Genomic DNA, 22,503 nt, shown 5'->3' with positions numbered 1-22,503 from the left:
TGCAGTGTGAGTACCAGTGGAATGTAGAATGGCATACTTCTGTCTAGATAGAGCACTAGTATTATCTTTCTACCGGGAAGATTCCAACGTCCGACTAACGCTCGATGATATGAACCAAATCGACCCAGGCAGGAAGGATGATGCTATCGAACTTCCCGATGGTGGATAATTTGCTACACTCCAGGTGTGGCACGAATTACACTGTGTTGTAAGTCGGGCATGTCTGATGACCCATCTTCTTTCAGAATGGCAATAATACACAGCTAACTGGGGTCTTGTCAACAACTCTGAAGAAACACCTCCATCGATTTGTCTATGCAGAAGTCTACTTTTCTGAGCTATCCCAGGAACGGCGGGCAGACCGCCAAATTCATCGTGAGCATTGCCTAGATACCCTTCGACAGGACGTCATGTGCCGGGCGGATATATCGCCCATCACGATGCGCTGGGGTCACAAGCAGACCATGCTCCTGGCAAACTTTCCAGTCCACATACCTGTGTGGACTGAGATCTTATCACTGAGTGGTCCAAATCGAGGTCTATTAGCGGAATATTTGAGCCTGGGTTACCTTCAGCATCCTGGGTATGGAACCGGATGCACAAATGAACTCCTTGAGATTGGACAGACAACGGGTACTGTCCATAATCATTAGAGTGCTATGTATGCAGTTGGCTGCGGTGGACTGGACATTTTCGCATTGGGATTTGGGTTTCAATATTAGATGCGAACACCTAGTCTCTAGTATGAAGTATACATTTCTTCGAGAATGAAATAATGCGGTGTTTGGGTCTCACTGAGAGCTCTCTTGGCTAGACAAGATCCTGCCGCATCTAAGCCTCGTAATATTTACAATGTCCCCGCAATGCTGCGAATATCCCATGTATCTTTGTCTAGACAGATTGGACAAATTGCGAGGACTAAGGTGTCTTATTCAAAATAGGCCTTGAAGGGTTTGTGCACGAACTCATTTAGCTAGACAAAGAGTCCTTCATGGACACTCACCACCTCGGAGGACTGGTTGATAAACAACCAAGGCTAACGATGAGCTTGTAAGGAAATAATAGGTTTTTGGCTAAGACAAGCCGGGAAGGATGTCCGTTGAAGATCAATAAAAACCAAAGTAAAAGGGATATCCCAGCGCATAACGATGCGCTTGTTGAAACAGTAATCTGGGAAACATCACTGTCCGCCATCATCCATTATTTCATTTTAATCCTTATTTTCTTTTCATCACTTTTGTTCAATCAGTCTCTTATAAAATTTTCGTTTTAAATAGGGATATCGGAGAAAACCTTGGAGAAATATCATTTTTGATAATCGCACATATCCAATGACTTGCCAAAGCTTTTGATATTCCTTTAAATAGGGAAACGTGAGATACTTGGAAACTATGACTTTTGGTTAATCGCAGAAAATAATGACTTTTCAAAGCCTGTAAATGTTATACTACATTCTTAGTGGCTAATGTCGATTTGTTACCCTTGCACATTCATTATCCTGAACGGAGCAGCAGGCACCACTACATTAATACCACTCATCACTCATTTAGCTTCATAGTCGTAAGCCTTAGGAAGTAGTTTTATTGGCTAACGTCGCAAGCGCCCAAAACTGATCTTCGCCCCGATTGGACATTCTGAAGCTAAAGGGATGCTTGGGCCTTCTACCATATCTAGTGAAGGCGCCTACGAGGTACCTATTTCTGTGAACCTCGTAGCACCTATTTTACTAGTACCTGGTCAATTTCTCGGACATGGAGAGCAATGAGCCCTTTCTGTACCCAATAGAATGACACATCGTACCGCGAGCCACCTTACAAGGGTCCGTGTTGCTGTACAGGAGTCGCCCTCTTTGGGATGGCCACTCCGCTATGCTATCTAAGTTGGACACAGCAAAAATAACATAAATACCGCGAGTTAATCCGTTCCAAGTAGATGCAATGGAAACTTCTACTACTTAATCCAAAAACTCAATATCGACTCATCGGGACAACAATTTGATTTCTGTCTTAGATTTTTTCTTTCATTAAATCTGGAACGACATGACCTCTATCATCAAGCGATTCTACACGATCGTGGGCAATGTCACGCTAGAGCACGTGAAACAACAAAACAAAAATGGAGCACAGTGGGCTTTAAGCATTGACAAATGTGCAAAGGAAGAGGAAGCTGGTGTAAGAGATATGACTATACACATCAAGACAACTACTAACCGAATGTGAAGGACTCCAAAATCAAGAAGGTTAAGATTAAGTGAGTTAGCCAACGCGGATTCGCTCTACTGCACTCACTCATTATTTTGTCTAGGGGTGCCAAAGCGCATAAATCCCACAAAGATCCGAGTGATCAACAGGACGTAATTTCTCTGCAATTCTTGGACGAAAATGAAAGCCGTATCAAGTCGAAGCATGTGCATGAGGATGGAACGAGCAAATAGAAAATAGACAGTGTGTTATGGATAACAACTGAAGGATTATTGTCAGTGTACTTAGCTTGGGGTAGCTATTTCATAACGAGCACAACCCACGGCGCGCTTTGCCTATCACCTGCAAGGATAACTGAACACGTAATTCTGCTATATACTACGCCTTTTTTGATCTCATGTGCCTAGCCCCAATATCTCAAAATTGATTAGGTGTAGCTATCGCGGTCCATCTATCGGTGCACACTCAACGTCCGATTGGACAAGAAGTGCCACCTCGATAAATGGGTTCACTAGGTAACTCAAAACACTGACACGTGACCACTAACATTCCTATAAGTTATTCCAGAGCACCTGAGTTGCACTTTTGCCCGTCCTACAAATATCCAAAAACAAAATATCTGAGTTGAGTATATATTCTCCAATTTAATGAAAGTATTATAAATCTGTCATTGCACCACTGTATCTTGACTATGAATCGGTTCCCTCGACTTCGTCGATTCCTTTGGCAGCCACCATCTCCTCCACGAATACCCAAGTCTTCCGGATTTCCTATATTAGACCCCACCATAAAAATTGAGGAAGAGCGAATGCCCGCATATGATCGAGGCCTTTTCTATCCAGTCAAAATTGGGGATGTTTTTGTGTCTAGATATCAGGTTCTCAGCAAGTTGGGATTTGGCGCAAATTCAACAGTTTGGTTTTGCCGTGACCTCCAGTACTTAGTTGTGACCGAACTGCCTCAAATAGAATGAGCTAACTTGGGATAGTCATCATCGGTATATTGCACTGAAGATTTACATCTGCGGGTCTGAGGATCGAGAAGTGCGTGTACTTAGGCATCTTTCGGATGTGAAAACGCATCACCCCGGCAGCGCTCTCGTCCGTAAGATGATAGAGGAGTTTGAAATTGCGGGGCCGAGTGGCAGCCATCAATGCATTGTTCATGAACCGCTTTTAACAAGCCTTTTACATTTTCAGGCAACCTTGAATCCAAAGAGCCTTCCCGAGGACTTATTGAAAGGAGTACTACAACAACTGTTACTTGCTCTGGATTATCTACACACAGAAGCCCATGTAATACATACTGGTTTGTGACTCTCTGGAGACCCTAAGGTTTGCTTGCCGCTGATATCTTCGTAGATATACAAGCCAAGAATATTATTATTGGTTCTAAAGATGATTCCATTTATCGCGAATGGGAAAACGACGAGGAAACTGAGCCCAGCCCGCAGAAGATTGATGGCTCCTATACTGTCTACAAGTCTCGGCCGTTCCTTCGTAAGAAGGGTTGGAGCGGTTTTGGAATGCCACTTCTCTCAGACTTCGGCGAAGCGCGTCTAGGGGACGTGCATGATGGATTGATCCAGCCAGACATTTATCGTGCGCCTGAAGTCATCCTTGGGATGAATTGGACGTCAAAAGTTGATATATGGAACGTTGGAGTGCTAGTCTGGGACCTATTTGAGGACCACCATTTGTTTGATGGTAGGGCACCCAACGGGAATCACTCAGATGTACACCTTCTTGCTGAAATGGTAGCTATGCTGGGCCCTCCACAATGTAATTTTCTTCGCAAGTCTCCTCAGAGTCAAAAGTACTGGGATTCCATGGGTAGGTTTCACACAATTGAGCATTAGAACTTCAGCATTAGTACATCAGCTAACTCCGTGAATAGGGCAATGGACAGCTGCCGTAGAAGTACCGCACTATTCATTAGAGGAATCGGAAGAATACCTTGAGGGTGAAAACAAGGTGATGTTTATGCAGTTCATCCGAAAAATGCTACGATGGGATCCGGAGGAGAGGCAGAGCGCCCGCGAACTTCTATCGGATCCATGGTTAACTGCCCAGTGACAGACCATAATTTCTGTCTATTGAGATATGGGTAAAGATTTACGAGACTACAAGCAAGAGCCACCCATTTTATTCAATTCCAACACCTTTTTAAGTCTATTATTAAGCTTTCCTCCATTTCACCCTTAAGGAGACATTTCGAGCCATTAGAAAGAGGGGGAATGGAAGCCTCGGTTCTCATAAGGTATGTTGGCAAGGAACAATCAAGTGAACTCGAAAGAATGGATTAAACTATATACGGCCATACCACACATATCTAGGCGGCCACTATCCAACAAATGGGAATAAAAGAGAATGGTATAGTTAACATGTAGAGATGCGTCTACTAAGCAGGCGAGTAGCCTATTAGATCCTCAATTTATGTCCTGTGCCCAGTGTGCTAGGTGGTTGTGGCCATTTTACGATGGCTTGCGTATATCTTGGTTACCATTGGAAAGCCTTCTGAGTAGCACTTGAAACGCAAGTCACTGAAACATATAGGGGACGCTTTAGGCTTAGTTCGGGCTAGGCCAGAGATAAATGATTTATTGGTGGGATTAGAGCCTAAGTAAAGCGAACATTCATCGACCAGAACCCAGTCACCAGTGATAGCCGCTGATGATCCTAATCATGTTTTTGCTTGTAGCGCCCACGAGGGCGGGCTCTTGTCTCTATCGGTGGTCTTCAATATAGTTCACCTCTCTAGTCTATTACTTGTTTGTGTTGGGGCATGGAGAGTGGGGCGGAGACCGGTTGAGATATACAGAAAATATAGCAAATTGGTCATTTGTGACAGTAGGGTAGTTAACTCATGGAGCAATGGACACTTCTATATCCTCCTGGAACTTTCCAACAACCAAACTGTAGTTCGACAAATCGGTAGTCCAGTGATTCATTACTATAATTCCAATGTGGTAAAAGGGGTTATGACGGGAAAGAAAGGCGGATAAATGTGCGCACCAGATAGGGCTTCGTCACTACTTATTTAGGATTGAAGCAGGTTAGTCGAGCCACGTCGCTAGTTATCGTATCGCATGCGCAGGCAATCGCTGCGTGACCAAGTTTATACACAAACCAGGCCTGCTGGGCCGTTGCATATGAATGATAGGCTTATGAAAAGGTGTGATACTATGGATAGCTGATTCTCGCAGGGCCTAATCTATATCAAGATATTTAGAGTGTTGTCGCCGATTTCCTAATTCCCTTGTGGGATCACGATATATCTCGCATAGCTATAGGCCGAGCCCACTATTCAACCCCCGCAGGGATTGTATAGGCTTCCGTTTCATTCCGCGAGGCAGAGCTGACAAAGGGCCACGAACAAAGTACCACAGGAGCAGACGGTGGAGATGCTGGTTAAAACGGTCCCAACGATAACCTGGACGGAAGTCAGCCTAGACTGGTGTCTCAACTCCGTAGTTTTACTTGATGAGAAGAGAAAGTGAGGTACGTGCAAGGATGGCGTAGATATATATCTTTTTAATATGTGTATTAGGCGTTTTGGCTGTGTACAACTACTTGGTTAACTCAGCACCGTCTTTCTATATATATCTGTATAATATGAACTCTAAGCGTTTTAATAGGTGGATTTGGCACAGATTCCGCCTCATCAGTGAGATGCCTACATAGCTAGAGATTCAACAATTAGGCTCTAACAGGTTAGTAGAAGTTTAGTTGATTAATCTATTCATCGGGACGGAGATATCATGTCACACGGTTAAATGTATCTACAGAGACGCATGTATAAGGAGATAAGATCTATAATGTGTATGTCCTTCTCTCAAAACACCTATGTTATAAGAACCAATCACGGTATGTACAAAATACGGCGAATGAATTGCTAGAGAGCCTTTGAAGCCGCCATCCCTTTCAGCGCCTATTCTGAGTTAGCCCAGAATGACTTGAATAGCCCAGTATCACTATCTCGCAGCTTTCCCGGCTCTCCCCACTCCACTAGTTTACCGCTTTCAAAAACCGCAATATGATCGTATCGACTGACAGTGCTGAGCCGATGCGTCACCGCCAACACAGTATGCTGGGCAAATCTCTCTTCCAGGAAGTTAAGCACTAAGGTTTCTGTTGCTTGATCTAGACTACTCGTTAGCTCGTCGACTATCAAAATCCGTTTCTCGCCATTCATCAGGAAGCTGCGCCCGACGGAAAGTAGTTGCTTTTGACCATGGCTAAAAGGCGATATATCCATATCGGAATCCAAGCCACCTCGTGACGACACAATTTGCCACAGTTCCAGTGATTCCAGAACGGCCTGTAGCTCTGTGTCGGAGTGGACTAGCAAAGGGTCAAGGTTTTGTCGAATACTTCCAGGGAAGATCACGGGGTTTTGAGGAATGGTGTTGCATATGGATCGTACCGCGTCGCATGACATAGTGGAGATATCGACACCGTCTATAGTTATTGCGCCCTCACGAAGCGGTAGCATCTTCAGTAGGGCCAGAATCAAAGAAGACTTTCCGCTGGAAGGATGTGTCAGTCACCTCGTTCTGAAGGCACAAAGAATTCAACTAAGAAATCTCAAATCCTACCTCCCTGATCGACCACATATGCCAATTTTCATACCAGGCTCAACAGAAAACGAGACATTGCTCAGAGCGGGTCTGGACATTGAACTGTCAAGAGAATATCAGTTCAATCCGTTTTTAACATAAAATGAGCCAGCCTCAATCTATACCTGTAAGATGCCGTGACGGAGTTGAACTCGATTTTACCGGTGGCTGGGTGAGAGCAGAGCTGTGGACTCTGTAAGACCACTGCTGCATCATCCTCCGGTTTCACATCAGATGTAAAGGATTTAATCCTTCCAACAGCACCCAGTGACGTCTCAAGGCTAGTATATGCGGCGACAAGTTGGCTCAGTGTCTGGGCAAAATTTAGAACGTTGATCAATGCTGCGCCCATTGCGTTTCCAGATGTGATGTTTCTGATCTGGGTTCCAAAGGTTACGAGAATAACCGCAACGACGGCAACCAACAAAGAGAGCACAAAGCTGAGCCACCGCTGAATACAGTACAGTGCGTAATATGGTCGCTGAGACCTATCCAGCAGTGCTAGATTATCCTCTTGGAACCGATGCTCCCATCCGTGAGCTCTTATTGTGACAATTCCACTGTAAGTCTCCAACATCTGGCTAAATAAAGGTGATTTAGCTTCCAAGTCCAAAAAGCGTACTTGTCGAGAGGTCCGCAAATAGACCTTCTGGATCATGTATGTTGCGATAATCACCCCCGGCAAGAATGCGGCAACGTATTTAGCACCCGTACAAATTAGGATTGCTTGGCCAAGACAAGTGAAGCAGTCGAGAAAGAATTGCACGGCAGCTGAAGGGAGATCAACGTCTACCAATGTTATATCTTGACTAAACCGATTTAATGTGATACCAGGGTTGGTGACGGCGTGAAAGCTGTAGGGCGCACGTATCGTAGTTCCGATGAGTGCCGAGTGTAGCCTCCGAGCGGATCGAGGAACAATCACTTGGAACATGAAGAAAAGAACGGATCCATACATAATCAAGGCACCCACCATTATTGCGACATAAGAGCAGCTGTACACAACATTACTGTGCCGACCCGGGCTTGTCTCAACCGCGTCGACCCAGAAGCCGACCCAAACTTGCCCAAAACGAGAACAAAATACAAAGAGGCAGTTCAACAGGACGTAGATTAGTAGGTTAAAGATACCAATACTTGCCAAATAATACTTGTATATGGAATAGTCACCTCTCTGCCGAGCCAAGTCGTCGGACAAACTCTGACCTACTGAGGCCAAGATCGGTGCTGTGTCGTCTTGCGGCTCTCGTGATGAGCTGCTCCAATCTTCCGCATCACTGTTCGGGACTTCAATATCACTGTTTGACGTACTTCTGACTAACCTCAGCTGCATAGGAGGGCCTTGATGCTGGATCAACCCGTTCTTATCAAGTACAAGGACCGTATCTGCGCTGTTCAGGTACCTCCGGCTGTGTGTGGCCAGAACAACAGTGCAGCCAACTTTTCTCAAAAGGCCAGTCGGGCCGAACAGACGGCTGTCAATCAACGACTGAGATGTGGTATCCAAGCCACTGAAAGAGTCGTCCAGGAGAAGCAGTGACTTGCGTGCGTAGATTGCCCGAGCAACAGCAACCCGTTGGCTCTGGCCACCAGAAAGGCTCACGGCCTTGGATCCTACTTTGGTTCCATCACCTTGTGGGAGTTTTGAGATCACGGAATCCAAACCAGTCGCAAAAACCACGTCCTCATAATGCCTCTTATCAAGCGGGAGTCCTCCAAGGATATTCTCTTGTAGAGACAGGTCCTGAAGCCATACGTCCTGACCACAGTAGGAAACAGTTAGGTCTGTCAGAGAAAGAGTCCCTTTGAAACACTTGACTTCGCTAAGAAGTGCCTTTAGTAGTGTTGTTTTCCCCGATCCAACGGGTCCCAGTACCACAGTGAAGGAACAAGGTTTGCATTGCCAATATATATCTCTCAACACAGCTTTTTCTGGATCATCATCATAACCAAACTGCCCGTTCCGAATGGCAAAGACGCAGCCGTTTGAATCTGAATCCATGTGATCTCTACCCACCATGGAAGACTTGCACGGTTCGGTTCCTTGTGCACCAGGAGGCTGCTGATCGTTGACAAAAGGGTGATCTGCAACTAGTGATTGTTGGCTGGGCTTAACGTCTCGATAGTCCTGTTTTTCCTCTAGTAGCAAGTAATTTTGAATCCTTGTAAAACATGCGAGGGACGCTCCGAAGGTTGGAAGCGCATTCAGTGCCTGAGCTAGGGGTGATGACATTAAGGCGACGATTGTGAGAGCGTAATAAACCAAAGAGCTTGTAAGCTGATCAGAAGGGTTACTCGCTGCCACAAAGGCAAAGAGAAGAAGTGTTGTAACTGGGGACAGGAGCGTTGATACATTTGCGCAAACGTTCATGAGGCATTCGATTCTTAGGTAGGACTTTGCCTTTCTGATTTCAGCTGACCGCAAATCTTGGATTTTGCCACCTAGACTGGTGGCCATGGACATCATTTTTAGTTCTTTGATGTTTGTTAGGAGCGAGGATGTCAAGCCGACACGCTTTTGCACGGCTTCTAACCAACGTTGCTGCCGTCCTCTCATCATTTTTGCGATTTGAGTGCTTCCCAGCATGGAAAGAAGAGCAAGAGCAACTGGGGCTATGCAGGCAATTCCTAGCTTTTGCTGCAGTAGATAGACCCCAATACCAACATCAATAGGAGACGCCCAGATTTCGTGGATATTTACCCAATTGGTGGCAATGCTGTCTATATCCGTAGTCATGAGCGTCATGGCTGCTGAATCTGTGAGTCTTTCCATATCTAGCTTTAGTGTCTTGTCGTAAAGAAGTGAGATGAGACCCCCACGAATCATAGTAATCATTCGGAACGTCTGGTGCTTGTGCATGGCGCTACTGAAGGCAAGCCCCATATAAATCAGGGCAGTCGCTCCTATTAGGCCATACCCGTAGTTTTTGTCCTCCTTATCATGATTCCCAATGTAGTCAATTACTCTGAATGTTAGGAAAGGTTGACACCATGCAAATCCACTTTGGAAGATTCGCGGAACAGCGGCAGCAAATATTGGTCGCTTGAGGGCCCGAGCTACCGAAAGAAGCAACCTGAACTTGATGGTTGGCACCGACAAATTCCAGTAAAAGAGAAATCTTCTCTTTAGGGACCTGGAAGATAAGTCAGAGTCCACTTGGAACATATCCGATGGTGAGAGCAATGCGCGAAAGCCTCGCCATAAAAGCGGATTGAGCCACCAGAAACAGCTCCGGGTAAATATGCCAGCTACAGATTCTGGAGAGAGATTCCTGTATGGATCTCGTAGGACATTGCGTTTATTCTGGGCCTCCAGAAGCAACAATATCGTTTTCGTAGCCAGGCTGGCGCTTGCGATAGCAGACAGAGGAATTTGGTCATGCATCAGCCAAAGGGTCCGCAGCTGGACGGCATCAAAGAGGAGACTAAATAACAGGTACACATTTAAAATCGTGGAGGGACGAATAGATCGTCGATATTCAACGACTGATAAGGTCAACATGACTATGGCATCAACGACCCTAAGGGAAGCTGCTGGGACGGACATGCGGTTAGATGGCACGGACCGAGATGCCCACTCAATTAACAGGACTATCTGGAGAGCTGTGAAAACCGCAAAAGCGATCTATACGGCGTCTGACAGTTAATGGGGCATGATCTAGATATCAAAGGGTGGTTATACCACTGACCAGCCTCGTGTAGAGTCGATTGTTCTGTACTGCCTTGACGTCTTGCCGTAGAAGGCGAGAAACCCGCCACGGAAACACCAAGATCAGAATGGCCGATGGAAGAAGGGAAAGGATGCTTTGTTCAAACAGTAATGTGAAGTCAAATCCCGATCGGCAATTTCTTGCCACTGAGGGGCCAAATATCTCATCGTTGCAGCGAGCCATTCTTGTCTACTTAGTAGCAATGGAGTGGGAAAAGTGTCTATCGTGCAAAGGCAGGTACCCCAATATATACTATGTAGTAGTAGTTGGCTATCTATCGCTGGCGAATGATAAGGCATCCAAACGCTATCTAATGATCCATTCAAAACTTACTACTGAGTATTAGGTACCAGGGCAACATCCCTGCACTTGTATTAACAGACTCAATTACACTCCCTTTCCTAAAAATACCAGAATGGTAATTTGATTTACGTTAGTACTATACAGACTGGGAGCCCTTATCCATTAGGGAATAAATTTCTAACCACCTAAATAAAAGTACACACCTCCGTATCATCATTGACGGTTGGAGAAAGCCATCTTCAAAATTATATTCTACCATTTCAACCAACAGCCCAGATGTCAATGATCTCCTGAGCACGTCCAGAGTCAATAACCTACATAGCTTTTAATGTTTGTATGTCTTTATTTCTTCTGATTATCTTTCTGAGGGCAATTCTCATTAATCGTTCAACAAGCATTACTAATTACCGTAAGTGGCCACTCTCTGCAGGCCTGGATACAGTCAGAGAAGTTTGTGGATCACAAGCGTGGCATGAAGTATCATCTGAGCATTTCCGGGAAACAGAATAAATGGGAAACAGATCAACCCATGCACCGACTTTGCTTATATGCTGCAATGGCTGGGATGAAGTTCACTTTATGAGAGAGGATCAGGGAGCATCCAGGCTGGAACAGTGATTCAGGATCGCAGCGATGAACCCACCCGTGATATATTGGAAAATGAAGATGTGCCTGTGATGAGCTTTGAAATCATACACGAGCATGAAGACCTGTAAAACATGCGACGCAGTTCAGCTGCTTGTATTGATGATTCCGATGAACTGGGAAAAGCAGCAGAGCCGCTGCTAGAGCCCGCTCAACATCGATTTTGCAGCAAGATACTGAATGTTTCAGAGCATCAAGATCAAATCCATCCGAGAAGGTCTGCCCTCGCTTTACAATTTTTGTTAAACATAGAAGTGAGCGTGCTCTTCAATGTGGACCTGAAGGGTAATCCAACCCGAGCTTGAAGCGGCACCATGGATTTTCGATTCCCAGTTAACACAGCGGGCTTAATCACTTTGACCTTTGGTAACCATCTAATATCAGATTGGCCCTTGGGCAGCCAGGACCGGAGCCCCGGCTTTGTGGAAAGCTACATCAACACTGTTGAGCTTGTTTAGGAATAACTAACAATCAACAAGAGCAGCTATCTCTGATCCCTGCTTTTGCGACATCCCTGGCGACATTGGAGGGTAAAACTGGTAGTGCGGCCTTTGCTATTCTGGGAGATTCCATTCCGACCTGTCCAAGTCAAACGAATATGTGACCGTTTCCGAAATCCAAGAGTTACTTCCAACGTCGATATCGAACAATTGCTGGATCACATGACTGCTCCCTGAGCAGGCCGTCGAGCGCTTACTGGAGCAGTGGTCCGTGATACGAAATACTCCCGGAGCAAGGTCTCTGAGTCTGGACCCTGATTAGTGGATTGAAGCCCCGGGATTTATCCAAAAAGGAAAGGCTTACGACACCCTTGAATACCCAGTAAGTATACTAGGTTCATATCTATACACATCGAGGGGAGCACCTATCTATCCAAATCCAGGCATGGAGCTACATACTACGTACACTTGTAGTACGAACCTAAATACTCTATACAGCTATCCATTATTGCATAAAAGCTCAGTATGACAAACTTCGGTTTTCTTTCCGAGTCGGTCCACCTACCCTCGGGTTAATGCAGCCCCGCGAATTCACTCCACGTTTCCCAAGAGGGGAACTACAGCCACCGTCGACGCAGCAGTGATCCCCGAAGGTCCTGGGAATGCCTGCGGGCCGTATAAAGTCACCGTAGGATCCAACTTCAATTCCCTGGACATTTACACTCCTCTCTGAAGGACTATTCGCTCATCTCTCCTTCAACATGTCATTCCCCGTCGAAGGAAGATCTGCCATCGTGACTGGGGCAGGCTCTGGTATGTGCAGGATAACCAGTGCTTCTTCTACATTCGGAGTCAAAGGGAGTTTACTAAACTACGAGGGCAGGAATTAACTTTGCTTTCGCCAAACTGCTGCTGGAGCATGGATGCAATGTACTCATTGCTGATTTAGCGCTTCGTCCGGAGGCACAGGAGCTTGTTAATAAATACTCGACATCGTCCAGTAGTCCCCGAGCCGTCTTTCAGAGGACAGACGTGACCGACTGGAAACAGCTTGAGCAGATGTTCGAGGTCGCCGAGAAGGAGTTCGGGGAAATTGATGTAGTATGCCCTGGAGCTGGTGTCTACGAACCGGTACGTTTCTTCATTCAAATGTCAATCAATCTGCAGGTTACGATGGCACACCGCCACTCAATGCCTCAAGCCATTGTTCTCACACCATTGGTCGTGTAGCATTGGAGCAATTTCTGGCGCCCTCCCGGTACTCCTGAAAGTCGAGACGCGCAACATGGCAACCGATATGCCCTGCTAGATATCAATTTGACACATCCGATTCGCACTACGCAACTTGCTCTGGCCCATTTCATTCGCCGTCGGACGAACGGTCGTCCTAAACACATTGTTCATATCTCCAGCATTGCGGGCCAGAATCCAGCCTTGGCAGCTCCGATTTATGTCGCTACCAAACACGGTATCAACGGCCTTGTGCGGTCGCTGGGCAAACTTGACAAAAAGTTTGGAATTCGCGTGACAGCCGTTGCCCCTGGCGTGATAAAGACCCCATTGTGGACCGACCATCCGGAGAAGCTAAAGATAGTAGATACAGCGAATGATGAATGGGTCACCCCCGAGGAGGTAGCTCAAGTCATGTTAGCTCTCATTCAACAGGACCAGGTTAGTGAAATTATCGGTGACAGGACAGGTCAAGGACCACAGTTTCCAGTAAGTGGAGGAACTGTGCTGGAGGTGTCCAAGACCGTGCGCTCTGTGAGTGCGATTAATGATCCGGGCCCTGGGACAAGAGCCGGTAATACGGTGTCGGATATGAACGTATTAGAAGACGAAGTCTTTGGGTCATTATCGCAGAAAGGATGGGGAACACCGAAATTGTGAAGGGAAAACATCTGAGACATGGCCTTTATTTAGTAATTAAGAACATCCTTTTCCATGGCTCTCTCCCTTGCAGAACATGGTACAGTAGTAGATTCTATTAGATCGAGAACAGAGAACGTAACGGGTAAAAAGATCCCTTTTCCCGTGATCTTGAATCAAACCAGGTCATCAAATGCGGAGAAAATCCGCCCAGCGATCGGAAAGGGTCTAGTGCCCGTCGATTTATCGCCTTGTCGCAACTCCGCCCGTGGCTGGCAACATCCTCAAACCTGTCATCTTCCCTTATCTTCTGGTATTACCCTTGATTTTTTTCCCCTTTTACCCTTTTATTCTCCTTCTCGCTCGCTTTCTTTTCTATTTTCTTTCCCTCATCCACCTTCGCCTGGTTGCGTTGCTGGTACGAGTGGCTATTATGTTGGTCACACCGGTCGCAACTTGAGTTGGTTGATAACAGCTTTTTTTCCGACGTCGTGTGGCCACCTTCTTATCTACTGACTCGATCGCCCTACACGACCCCACAAAATGTTGGATGATGAGGCTACTGTCGGGGTTGGTCCCGCAGAGGGACTTCGAAACGCGTCGCGAAGGTATCTTGAATACAATTTCCAAGCATTGATATTGCCCTTTAATGGTCGCTTGTTGCTAACTAGGGGTACTTGCCCATCCTGTAGGCGTGGAATAAGAGGGAAACGGGACCCGGGGTTTCATGGTCAAGCCAGCTGGATCAGCTGTGTGATCAATTTGGTTAATACGAGTGAGTAGACAAATAAGCGGTCAGTTTGAAATCTATTCTCTAATACCGGTGTGATATGTTAGTCGTCGGCGCCGGTGTTCTTGCTATGCCTCTGGCTATATCTCACATGGGAATCGTTTTGGGTGTCATCGTGATATTATGGTCTGGAATGACGGCGGGGTTCGGTCTCTACCTTCAGTCACGATGTGCACAGTACTTGGACCGGGGAACGGCGTCATTCTTCGCATTGTCCCAGCTTACCTACCCTAATGCCGCCGTGATCTTCGATGCCGCCATTGCGATCAAGTGTTTCGGAGTTGGAGTCAGCTACCTAATCATCATTGGAGACCTAATGCCGGGAGTCGTTCAGGGTTTTGTTGGTGGCACCCCAGACTATGACTTCTTGGTGGACCGGCATTTCTGGGTAACAGCTTTTATGTATGTTGCTTTGTGCTGGAAGCTCAACTCGTACTGACCACAGACACCAGGTTGGTTGTTATCCCACTCTCTTACCTTCGCCGGTTAGATTCCCTCAAGTACACCAGCATTGCAGCTTTGGTTTCGATGGCCTATTTGGTGATTTTGGTTCTCTACCACTTCGTGATTGGTGATACAATGGCGGATCGTGGCCCAGTTCGTGTGATTCACTGGGCCGGTCCCGTTCCGATGCTTAGCAGTCTTCCTGTGATTGTCTTCGCATTCACATGCCACCAGAATGTATAGTTTTGCCCTCTTTTCCATCGGGTTGAGATTTGTTTCTAATTGCCGGACAGATGTTTTCGATATTGAACGAGATCGCAAACAATAGCCACTTTAGGACCACCGGGGTTGTCTTTGCCAGTATTGGAAGTTCTGCTGCTACATACGTTCTTGTCGCCATTACTGGCTATCTTTCGTTTGGGGACAAGGTTGGAGGAAATATCGTCGGCATGTACCCCCCTGGGCTATGGGCGACAATCGGACGCGCTGCCATCGTTATGCTGGTCATGTTCTCATACCCCCTTCAATGCCACCCGTGCCGCGCCTCGGTTGATGCAGTTTTGAAGTGGAAACCTAAGTCTTCAAACAATAACGACAATTCGCCTCACCGCCATCCTTTGCTAGGTCCACGAGGGAACCGAACACCCGAGCCCATGAGTGATCTTCGCTTCTCAGTCATTACCACGACAATCTTAGTGCTAAGTTACGTTGTTGCTATGACCGTCTCTTCTCTCGAAGCGGTGCTTGCGTACGTTGGCAGCACAGGCAGTACCAGCATTAGTTTCATTCTCCCAGGGTTGTTCTATTATAAGATCTCCTCGCCTGACTCACCTGCCCACCAACGACTGATGAAAGAAGATGACGAAGCGGCTGAAGGTATATTTTCCGATGATGGTGATGACAACGATGATCTAGACAACCAGGCGCACTCGCTTACTGAGAGTGGCATCCTTCGCCGCGGAACTCGTCATTGGCGAAAGGCCGTTTTGCGGAAGCTGAGTCTGGCACTCGCAATATACGGAGTCATCGTCATGATTGTCTGTCTCATCACCAACTCACTTTTCATCGCTTCACATTAGAAACGATTAGATTGATATATCGCCCTATCGATGCCGCAGGGCATCTTTTTCTTCTGCTAGACAGGTAACTCGTGACTCTTCAGTTCCGTTACTACCAATTCTTTATTCTTCCCATACGCTCATTGCTCTCCTCTCTCCCTTTTCACTTTCCTTTCCGTTTCCTTTTCTCATTTGCGTCTCCGTTGGTTTAGAGAAACAGGTTTACTTTTGGTTCACTCTTGAATCAATACTACTATACCATTGACAGGCGTTGTGGATATGTTTTGGTTGATCAATCAGTATTTCGGTCTGATTTAGGATATGTGGCATTCTCTCATTGCGTACCTTTCTTTCTCTTCCAGTCCTTTTTGCTTCTATGTCTATATTATATATATAAAGATTTAGTATGATTTCACAGTGTTAATATTTTACCTTACCCTATATATGTACATCGCTTAAGAGGAGTAGATCGGACGTTATGAGCGACACTATGATCTGCCACACGGTCTCTGTTCTGTGTGGAGAGCCATTGCTACAAATACACGTAAGAACGAGGATTTGTCCAATATATTGTCGCAGCTCGAAATACTAATATTGACGAAAGAATGAAATTCAAGCCGATGTATGTCTCGCCCGAGGCAGTAAGCCATATAGCATCACGTGATAGCATCCGACGTCACGTTCTAGAAGCTCCCGTAGGCCCCCATCGATTGTCATCTCACATCTCTCAATCCCATTCTAATACGTCTTTCGCCATCGACTTGCATGCTGCGCTTTCCTCTAGATTGATATCCTATCGACACATCGGTTAGCACTATGGCTGCTAATACTCGATATGAGCCAGCTCCTCAGCGGGACTCGTTTGAAGACCGCGCATACACTCAGCCCCCGCCATCTTATCAGGCAACGGCCGAACACTCCCAAGCGCCTCGCAGTGAGGATGACAATGTTCCCGATGACTTTAAAGTATGTATCCACTATGTCTTTCGATAATCAACCACGCCTTACAAAACGAGCAAAGCAAAATAAAAATGAAATGAAATGATGCTAACACAACCCAGTTCGGTGGAATGGTCGCAGAAGGAACGTTACCTATCCGGATGCAATTCGTCCGGAAGGTCTATGCCATCCTGTACGTCTCAGCCCTATACCAACAATCCCTTATTCGATGAACAAGCGCATGATCGCGAGACTAACATGAGCTTCAAACACCCAGAACCGCCCAGCTCCTTCTAACAACCATTATGAGCTCGATCTCCTTCTTCAGCGACAGCTACCGCCTATGGATCCAGTCCAACTTCTGGCTGATGATCGTCTCAGTCTTTGGTGCCTTGGGTTTCATGCTCGTAACATACTGGAAGCGCAAGAGCTACCCGGCGAACCTTCTTTTCCTGACAGCCTTCACGGTTCTCGAGGCCTACTCCATCAGTGTCGTGACGTCCTTCTATGACGCGCGTATCGTAGTGCAAGCCCTTATCCTGACGCTCGGCATGTTCGTTGCGCTCACGCTCTTCGCATGCCAGACGAAGTACGATTTCACGAACTGGATGCCGTACCTGTTTGGTGCGCTCTGGTTCTTGATCCTGTTCGGCTTCGTCGCCGCGTTCCTCCCTAACAGCTCTACCGTTGAGCTCATCTACAGCGGACTGGCGGCGTTAATCTTCTCCGGTTATATTCTTGTTGACACGCAGTTAATCATGAGACACTACCATGTTGAGGAGGAGATTGCCGCGAGCATCTCGCTTTACTTGGATATTCTGAACCTGTTCCTGGCTATCCTCCGGATCCTTAACAACCAGCAAAACAACTAAACCTGTGTATCAAAGTTGGTTGCTTATGAGCGAAGCCGGCTGGGAAGACAAATTGTGTCGCAGTTGCTGATTGTCTGATGAAGATGACTTAATTGTATCCTGCCGTCAAATTGGGCTTGTTTCCATATGTCTAATAACCATGCTAGGTCTTTTTGCCCTTGACTTAGCCCTGTTTCTGGCGTTCTATTTTTTCTCTTTCTGCTGCTATATGTGATATACAATATTTTAGGTTGTGCTCTGGAGCTCTGAATTATTGACAATTGACAATATCCTCTGGAAGCTTGGCATCCTACCGGTATGAGTGGTATCAAAATTGAGAATGACCCATGTAAAGAACATCGACGCATAGACACATAGACAGGAAAGGACGAAAGAGAGACCAAGGACATATCGAAGATGTAAATGACTCAACCTCGCTGTGTCCTCTCCACTTCTCCCTCTGTCTTGCATCCATCGCCATGTCCCTTGCAAGTTCGCCTGCCCAACCGGACTCCCTGTCTGTCCAGACGGGCGGCCTGCTAGTGACCAGGCCAGTGTTAGAGTCAATATTGTACAGGGCCAAGGCAAGACTTGATTCAATCCCAATAGACCACAGATTGTTCTACCAAAAGCTTAGAAGAAAACAGGAAGCGTTCGCAGCGGAATCGTCATGAAAGCAGAATTATAGCGATCTATATTATCAGGCCGTAGCCCGTTACAAAAGTATAATACCCAGATATGTACATACATAAACCCTCACAAATGTGTTCATCGTCATCATCATCATAGTTGTCAAAGAGCGTTCTTTCTAACTTTGGTTGCGTTCCCAGCGCAGTTTCTCTTACCTAGCCCTTTCAAGGTGGAGATGTAGCATGTCTCTTCGACAGCAAGTGCCTTGCTTCAGGGCTCTGTTCATCTTTACCCGACAACGTCTCAAGGGGATATGTAGCTCCATTCCCAATAGCTTCCACATCTTTCTGGGGCCCTTGACCATTTTCATTTACACCGGGCAGAGCACCATGCTTCGTCACATATCTCTCGAAATCATAATACTCTTTTCCCTTGGTGATGAGTTCGACCACGGCAATACCCAGGAGAACCACCGCTGTCGTCTGTCCAAAGTCCCACTCATTCTCGTGTTTGACCTCGCCCTCGAACCTGCCTTGGTTTGCCTGTCGCAGTGCAATCGCCATATAAAGGTGCAGGGGAAAATGGAGCGAGGCGAGGAGCAGAATCCAACGTCTCCCGCGAACACCGACGAAGACGCTGGAAAGGATGACGACGATAAGCCAGCTGCCGGTGATGGATACGTAGATCTGGTCGTCGCCGGGGTGGGAGGCATGTGGGCTAGTTACTAAGTGCGAGAAGTAGCAGCGGCCGGGTTCAGTGTCAGGAGCCCAATCGTTGAGGCGGACGCAGAGGAGAATGAGAAGGGCTAGGTATAACATGACGAAGATGAAGGTGGCGCGGTAGCGACCATGCCAATAAGATATGCGTTTGCGTTTGCTCTTAGATTCAGGGCTTATGTCTGAAGCCTCGATCTTCGCACGGACGAATCGCCAACAGACGAGGGCGGCTGTGTTCGACACGCCGACGAAGCTGACAATATCAAAGACGAGGTGCAAGTGGTATAGATCCATGATTTGGGACTGCGAGAAGACCGTGACCATGTAGGATATACCGAGCGTCGATTGGATGTCCGATCCGATCATTAGAATATTCGAAACGAAGTCTAGGCGTTTGCGCTCGATCTCTCGCTTAATAGACCCTTCGGGATATGTGATATCCATGTTCCCGTGTTTGGTTAGGAAGAACACCCACGCCGACAGGCATAAGGATAAGAGGGCTTGGCCGGCGAAACCAACAAGAACCTGTTCTGATAGTTAGCATGGCCCTAAACGGCATGTTTTCTTTCCATCGTAGTGAAAGTGTGTAAGCGTAGGTGTAGCTCTACTTACCCCATTGCCCACCAAGGTAGCCATTTCCTCTCCCACCAGCTCACACTCTTCACCGACTCCTACTCCTCCTACTTCTTCGCTCCTTCTCCAAAAATCCATCATGGTCATGTTTGCAATGCGCAAGAGTTGCGAAAATACCTGAGGAAGGAAATGTCCTTCCTCAGAAGCCCCCAACGGGGGCTTCATTCAACCTTTTTATAATTAGATCTCCCCGCATCAGACCAGCTCAGACCGAGTACTCCGTAGTAAAACAGCCCTAACCTTACGCAAGTCATGGCTCTCCAGTCACGCATTTGATTCGTGGTGCATCTGGATTACCCGGATAGGTCTAGCCTCTCATAAATGAAAAAGGCATCTTAGAGCTTGTTTTGCAGCCTTGGTCTGGCCCCCACGCTGATCACGGCCCCGTCAGCCAACGGAAACGACCTGCTATTTGGCAATATCATCTAAGCCCCACGCCGATCGCGATGGATTTGACCCTAAGCTTCTATTAGGTTGTTTTTTTTTTTGAGCCCCTCGGCAAATGTACGTAGACGTCCTACATGGTGTGACCAATCCTAAGAGATGACTCCAGCCCATGGACCTTACTTAGTCCGCATAAGGTTCAGCGAGGTAGTTATACGGATTTCACATTGATACTTTAGACACGTGTGTTAGTTAATGTGGAGCAGACTACTAACTGTAATAGAACAGGTGGTCTTGTACATACTCCGTACCGTAGACATCTCCTCATAGAGAATTAGTAGGGTTTCAATCCGGTCCGGTATTGTAAATCGGACCCGTGAATAAAAAGCTTGAAGTTATGCCAAGCTCTCTCTCTCTCTCTCTCTCTCTCCTCTTTCAGTTGTTTTGGTTGCAGACGTAGATACTTTGTGTGTATTAGTTGTTAGCTATAAATGCCCTCGATTCGAATGTATGTAGGTTTATTCCAATCTCGCAGGTAAGTTTCCCTCGGTATTCATGAAGAGACTGAGCTTTGTATTGGGTTGGTTCATACATAGCAGTGGGTTATATGGCCCGTGTCGTTAGAGTTAGGGTTACCTTCTTAAAAGGATACATACGTCGTCCATTTTGCTGATGACTTGACCTTGAGTCTGCATCGAGGGGATCGAACCTCGCGTTAACTGCGATTTCATGCGGGGGTATAACCACGGGTAAAAGCTGGGGTGTGCCGGGGAAGAAATATATAGTGAGTAACGTACTAAGTGCTAGCTCCACTTCCTGGGTAGCCCAACAGCATTGAAGGATCAACAATGGTTATAGTATGTACATAGGTGTAGCAAGGATAGTGTATAGCTCTAAAAGTGGTAATTTTTTTTGTGTTGTTCACAAAACTCCACAGAGTCTATGTAGCTGTAAAGTCTCACATTTCACAAACGAACAGTTTGAGCCCTAACCATAACCCTCTTCAACTCCGTAGTATGGAGTACGGTAGATAAATATAAAAGTAATACCAGCCACATAAACCAAAAAAACTCCCAAGTTCAAACACCCCAAGAGCATTACCCATTACTAAGTGAAAACTCTTGTGAACAACCAAGAAAGAAGAAAGTTTACGTACATACCCAGCAACCCACGACAGCCAAAGAACAAACTCTCGGCCCTTACCGAAGCAAATAGCCCATCCAAGTAACGATCATTGAGATCGACATCAATGACCATTACCCACATATTTGGCCTCGTAGGGATGGGCTTGAGATCGACAATTGCATTCTCAGAGTTTTCGGGTTTTCTGTGCGTTTTTCTGATGCAGGGGTGGGGGATTACGTGGACTGTTCTTTTGGGGAGGTGTTCTATGGATGGATCGCTATCAATAGAAATAGAGGTGGTTCGGAGTATGTTTGGGACCTAGGTGGCTTGATGGATTAGGAAAGAGGCCTTGTCATGTGTAATTTCGATGATGGTGTGGGGATTTCTGTATTCAAGGTTTGGGAAGGATTCTTGTCTGGGGTTGTAGGGCGCATGGTTGAGTTTGAGGCAAAAAGATTATTTATGTAGATCATCGAGGTGTTGAATTGCCATGGTGATGAAGGGTATCTTTCATTGCAAAAAAAAAAAAAAGGTCAATCGTCAATCTATCCCTATTAGACTATGTATTTCTATATGCCATCATAATTATGTCCATGAATAAGGTATATGCAACTTTTTGGCTGGTAAATCAAACGTGCTGCCGCAAATGCTATCAATAATAATAATAATAATAATAATAAAAATAATAATATGGTCGTTAGTGTGAAAGTCTGTCGTTGTCTCCGTACGAGGAGTAGTCTTCGACAATGATATTATCTGAATAGGGTCTGGTGTCGGTCGGGTCGTCGTCGTCGTCGTCGCTACTGTCGTCAGGGGTGTCTGCGTTTCTCTGAGACGAAGATGCACCGCCCAGATCCTCCGGTCGTTTTCTGCGCTGGAAGTCTTGTGCATGGGCGGAGGCTAGAATGGTTCCCACTCGGGATAAGCCGCGTGCCCGGAGGGATGTACCAGGCGTGGGCGGAGTTCCATGTTCTATATCGGCCGCAGGAGGTTGAGGAGTGGGCTGCTGTGGCTCTTGAACCACCATTTCTTCGGTTGGTTGGTCCAATTCTGTATGTGGGGAGGCCACTTCATAAGGTAGGGGTACGTCTCTTGACGCTCGGAAAAGCAGAACATTCGTGCAATGTTCGTTCTCCACTCTAAATAT

General features: G+C 46.5%; 6 protein-coding genes across 6 annotated transcripts; 4 read left to right on the top strand and 2 right to left on the bottom strand.

Annotated features, from left to right (window-relative positions):
* Positions 1-2,039: 2,039 nt before the first annotated feature.
* On the top strand, positions 2,040-2,434 carry BDV38DRAFT_283172 (uncharacterized protein; the record flags this gene model as incomplete). Its single annotated transcript, XM_032059985.1, has 3 exons — positions 2,040-2,171; positions 2,222-2,250; positions 2,305-2,434. The coding sequence occupies 3 exons, from the start codon at positions 2,040-2,042 to the stop codon at positions 2,432-2,434; spliced, it is 291 nt and encodes a 96-aa protein (XP_031913394.1).
* Positions 2,435-2,821: 387 nt separating this feature from the next.
* Positions 2,822-4,281, top strand: BDV38DRAFT_88573 (putative protein kinase). Its single transcript, XM_032064087.1, has 4 exons — positions 2,822-3,137; positions 3,190-3,509; positions 3,563-4,033; positions 4,098-4,281. The coding sequence occupies exons 1-4, from the start codon at positions 2,893-2,895 to the stop codon at positions 4,274-4,276; spliced, it is 1,215 nt and encodes a 404-aa protein (XP_031913393.1). The 5' UTR covers positions 2,822-2,892; the 3' UTR covers positions 4,277-4,281.
* Positions 4,282-6,081: 1,800 nt separating this feature from the next.
* On the bottom strand, positions 6,082-10,715 carry BDV38DRAFT_247082 (ABC transporter-like protein; the record flags this gene model as incomplete). The annotated part of the gene is made up of 4 exons (XM_032054624.1): positions 6,082-6,729; positions 6,799-6,882; positions 6,945-10,444; positions 10,509-10,715. The coding sequence occupies 4 exons, from the start codon at positions 10,710-10,712 to the stop codon at positions 6,132-6,134; spliced, it is 4,386 nt and encodes a 1,461-aa protein (XP_031913392.1). The 3' UTR covers positions 6,082-6,131.
* A 1,963-nt stretch (positions 10,716-12,678) lies between these two features.
* Positions 12,679-16,099, top strand: BDV38DRAFT_293102 (transmembrane amino acid transporter protein-domain-containing protein; the record flags this gene model as incomplete). Its single annotated transcript, XM_032062169.1, has 7 exons — positions 12,679-12,730; positions 12,801-13,048; positions 13,148-13,803; positions 14,479-14,561; positions 14,624-14,978; positions 15,029-15,257; positions 15,314-16,099. 7 exons carry the CDS (start codon positions 12,679-12,681, stop codon positions 16,097-16,099), a joined length of 2,409 nt encoding a protein of 802 aa, XP_031913391.1.
* A 657-nt stretch (positions 16,100-16,756) lies between these two features.
* On the top strand, positions 16,757-18,603 carry BDV38DRAFT_247076 (Bax inhibitor-1 family protein). The gene is made up of 3 exons (XM_032054623.1): positions 16,757-17,044; positions 17,140-17,210; positions 17,295-18,603. Exons 1-3 carry the CDS (start codon positions 16,895-16,897, stop codon positions 17,887-17,889), a joined length of 816 nt encoding a protein of 271 aa, XP_031913390.1. The 5' UTR covers positions 16,757-16,894; the 3' UTR covers positions 17,890-18,603.
* A 10-nt stretch (positions 18,604-18,613) lies between these two features.
* Positions 18,614-20,107, bottom strand: BDV38DRAFT_293100 (uncharacterized protein). Its single transcript, XM_032062168.1, has one exon. It carries the CDS (start codon positions 19,656-19,658, stop codon positions 18,723-18,725), a length of 936 nt encoding a protein of 311 aa, XP_031913389.1. The 5' UTR covers positions 19,659-20,107; the 3' UTR covers positions 18,614-18,722.
* Positions 20,108-22,503: the final 2,396 nt, after the last annotated feature.

This window comes from Aspergillus pseudotamarii, assembly GCF_009193445.1.
Source record: "Aspergillus pseudotamarii strain CBS 117625 unplaced genomic scaffold BDV38scaffold_28, whole genome shotgun sequence".
Taxonomy (NCBI): Eukaryota; Fungi; Ascomycota; class Eurotiomycetes; order Eurotiales; family Aspergillaceae; genus Aspergillus; species Aspergillus pseudotamarii.
The sequence above is the reverse complement of the archived record's forward strand: the minus strand, read 5'-3'. Positions and strand labels throughout refer to the sequence as shown.